This window comes from Lipotes vexillifer, unplaced genomic scaffold, assembly GCF_000442215.2.
Source record: "Lipotes vexillifer unplaced genomic scaffold, Lipotes_vexillifer_v1.1 scaffold204, whole genome shotgun sequence".
NCBI lineage: Eukaryota > Metazoa > Chordata > Mammalia > Artiodactyla > Lipotidae > Lipotes > Lipotes vexillifer.
In genome coordinates, this window is record NW_006777418.1 from 1169763 (window position 1) to 1173219 (window position 3457).

At 40.9% G+C, this 3457-nt stretch overlaps 1 protein-coding gene across 1 annotated transcript in view; it reads right to left on the reverse strand.

Annotated features, from left to right (window-relative positions):
• The window catches only part of PCSK5 (proprotein convertase subtilisin/kexin type 5), a 324200-nt gene that overhangs the window by 194779 nt on the left and 125964 nt on the right, over positions 1-3457 (reverse strand). Inside the window, exon 5 of the mRNA XM_007450986.1 lies at positions 826-902. Coding sequence (XP_007451048.1) covers positions 826-902 — 77 coding nt within the window. The remainder of the gene's footprint in view (positions 1-825; positions 903-3457) is intronic.

Consider the following 3457-nt stretch of genomic DNA (forward strand, 5'->3'; position numbering starts at 1 on the left):
CTACAGAAAAATGCAGGCTAGAAATAGTACGTAATAAATGGGTAAAACACCTCTCTTTATAACTTCTGTGATTCCAAACAAAAACATGTAAATAAAACTTCAAACGATAGTATCTAAATCACAGCATTATCCTGGAGGAACTTTACAGTAAAAGCAAAAAAGTTAATGTGATCTAGAGATTAGAAACACCTACTAATCTTCTAAAACTACCTGGATCATTGTAAGCAAGAAATGGATGTGTATTTCATTTGCTTTCAAAAAAACACTGTACTAACTGGAAAGTGTAAACGTGGTTACATGGGTTTCTAAGGCTCTTGACTATGAGGATAAGAAAGGTAATGTGTTCCATATGTGGCAAACCATATAGGTATTTCAGGAATATTAGTAAAAAACACAATCACTACAAAGTAGAGAAGAAAAAGAAGCAAATCAGAAAGCACTGGCAGAGACCTCAAGCACAGCATTCAATCAAATGCGTTGAACTTAACAGAATAAAGTAACCCTCTCGGGGGGCACTTTGTTTTGCCTCTCCCTTTAGCACCACTATCCCTAAACAAATGGGTCACAGTCCAATGAACACCTGAGGAACAATATTCCCCAACCGCACCCTCAAGTCATTCCCCAGAGTTCTCTCTGCAACCATTCTTACTACGTGGACCACGCCTTCTTATATCCAGAAGCTTTAGCGGAAAGACACGTGTTTATCTTGGAGCAAATTAGGGATCATTTGTTACCAAAGATTTTCAAAAAAGTACTTCCCTCTGCAAGAGCAGAAAACAAAGCTCCCTGCCAGCCACATGCCAGGTACCCCCACTTGGGCCTTACTTGTTCTCGTTGCTTGCGTCATAACGAGGCATGGGGTCTAAGTCGTTCCCGTTCACGTCACAACTCGCCAGAGCATCCTATGGTCACAGAGGAGAGAGAGAAAGGAGACAGATGTTCATTAAATAGCCATGCACCTGAAGGCTCATGCCTCCTTAAACACATTTCTGCAAGAGAGTAATTAGAGTAAATAATACACTCATGGTCCGGTGGTGTCAGGATGCCTTGTCCGTGTCATTTCTTTCCCCATGAAGGTGAAGAAATACTCTCTACAGACCAAAGATGTGCCCAGTCCACTCCTGCCAGCACTTTTCCCTCATACCTAGCACTGACCCCTCGCCCCAGTGCTTTGAAGATGTCCTCGACAACCACCTTCTCTGCAAAGTACTGCTAGAACACCTAGAAGACAGTGATTTATTCTTCGCTGGCTCTCTCTGTATTCCTTACTTCATTTCTTGAGTATGCAAATTCCTTATCACAATTCAAAGATTTTTGGAGACAGAAATCATTCACAAATAATTGGCAAGCCAATTAAAAATCATTATTAGAAATCTATTATATCAGGGATCTTGGGACCTCTATTAGGCAATATTTGTCTGGTTTCAGATGTTTTATCTACTATAAAAGGGTCTACAATTCAAGACTTTGTACTAACACCAAATGGTCTTTTGCCCCAACCAAAATAATGATCAAAATTTTGTTATATGTCAAAGTTTCAAAACGAAGCACAAGTTTCTCTTAAAACAAAGCTGAATTTATTTGTTTGCGTTTTTAAATGATTATAAAAAATCTTCAGGGCTTCCCTGGTGGCGCAGTGGTTGAGAATCCGCCTGCTAATGCAGGGGACACGGGTTTGAGCCCCGGTCTGGGAAGATCCCACATGCCGCAGAGCAACTAGGCCCGTGAGCCACAACTACTGAGCCTGCGCGTCTGGAGCCTGTGCTCCGCAACAAGAGAGGCCGCGATAGTGAGAGGCCTGCGCACCGCGATGAAGAATGGCCCCCGCTTGCCACAACTAGAGAAAGCCCTCGCACAGAAACTAAGACCCAACACAGCAAAAATAAATAAATTAATTAATAAAAACTCATACCCCCAACATTTAAAAAAAAAAAAAAATCTTCAAATTACTAAAAAAAAAAAAAAATTAATGGATTGTTCCATCATCTAAATTTATATCACCATAGATAGAACTAATTTAGGATGCTTTGAATTTTCTGATGCTTTATGATGCTTTATTTCTGTTATCAGTTTTAGTGAAAGTAAATGCTATCTTTGTTTTCTGTCTTTATCAAAGGCTCTTGTTTCTGAAAATAACTTAAAGTACATGGAGTCTGAAATGTTTGGGGGGAGTAAGCAAAATACACGTGACATATAAAGGTGATAAGTCTCTGCTTCCCGTACAAAGGAACATACAAAGCAGCCCACCTCAGCAGTCATTACAGCATGAAGGATAATACTGCGCAATTTCACTTATAAGGAAACAGAAGCCCGAGACAGATTACATGACTCGGCCAAAGGCATGAAACGAATTGCCTATGGCATTAAGACTGGAACCCAGCCACCCCATCCAATGTGCTTTTCTCTACTCTTCACCAGCTCTAACATTAGGAGAATCAAAAGGGCACCAGTACTGGTAACTGCACAGGTGAATTCTGGAGAATTTTCTTTCCGGGGAGAAAAAAGTGAAAAAGGTAAAGAATGCAATCACGTTTAGGTTAAGGCTCTTTGTGTTTAATCAAATGCATTTCTATGCAGTGCGGAGAAGGAACACCCTGTAAAAACTGCATCGCATACGATAAGAAAGACTTCTTTGCTAGGCAGTGGACAGCCACAGTTCTGTTCTTTATATGACCTGAGCTAACTCACTTTAGTCTTCAGGCCTCCGTGTCTACCCTATCAAATGAGGAGGCTGAACTGAAGTTCCTTTTTAGCTCTAAAATTCCGTTCTGTGAAGGGACACAAGTTTATCTGAGTGTGCTTGGACGCAGGGTAAGGACAGCCAATCAAGTGTCTTGTACAAAGGCGAACTAAATGAACTTGCAGTTCCTTCTCTCTCTCTCTCTCTCTCTCTCTCTCTCTCTCTCTCTGTTTTTCAACCTTAGGGAAAATCATCTAATTTAGGAGAAACTGTTTCAACATTTCATTGTAAAAACTGATTTGTGAAGTTTCTTAACTGAATTTTTGAAACAAAAAGGGCAACAGGGTAGAATACTGAGAGACAAAGCAGTTAAAGTTGATAAAAGTATAAGGTGATATTGGGTGGTCCTGAGTGAAGGTCTTCGTAAGGTCAGAAATATGCGTGGCTGTGTGAGCCAGCGGTAGTTTCTGATGTGTCAAGGAAGTGACTTGTAAGTATTTTATTTGCAAAGATAAGAGAATCTTTTCAGGTTTGAGTGACAAAAGGAAAACTAAGAGAAAGTAAATGTCATCCAATAAGTGAGACTGAGCAAATGAAAAATAAACACTGGAGAGCATATATGGCCATCGCTACCTAAATGGTTTCATGAGAAAATGAAGCCAGAGGAGAGATGGTCAGAGAGACAGATACAGGGAGTCATTCCCACAGTGCAGGGAAACCACGTCTTCCCATGCTGAAGAGAGAGAGAGAGAGGGCGATGGGGGGGGGGGGGGGGTA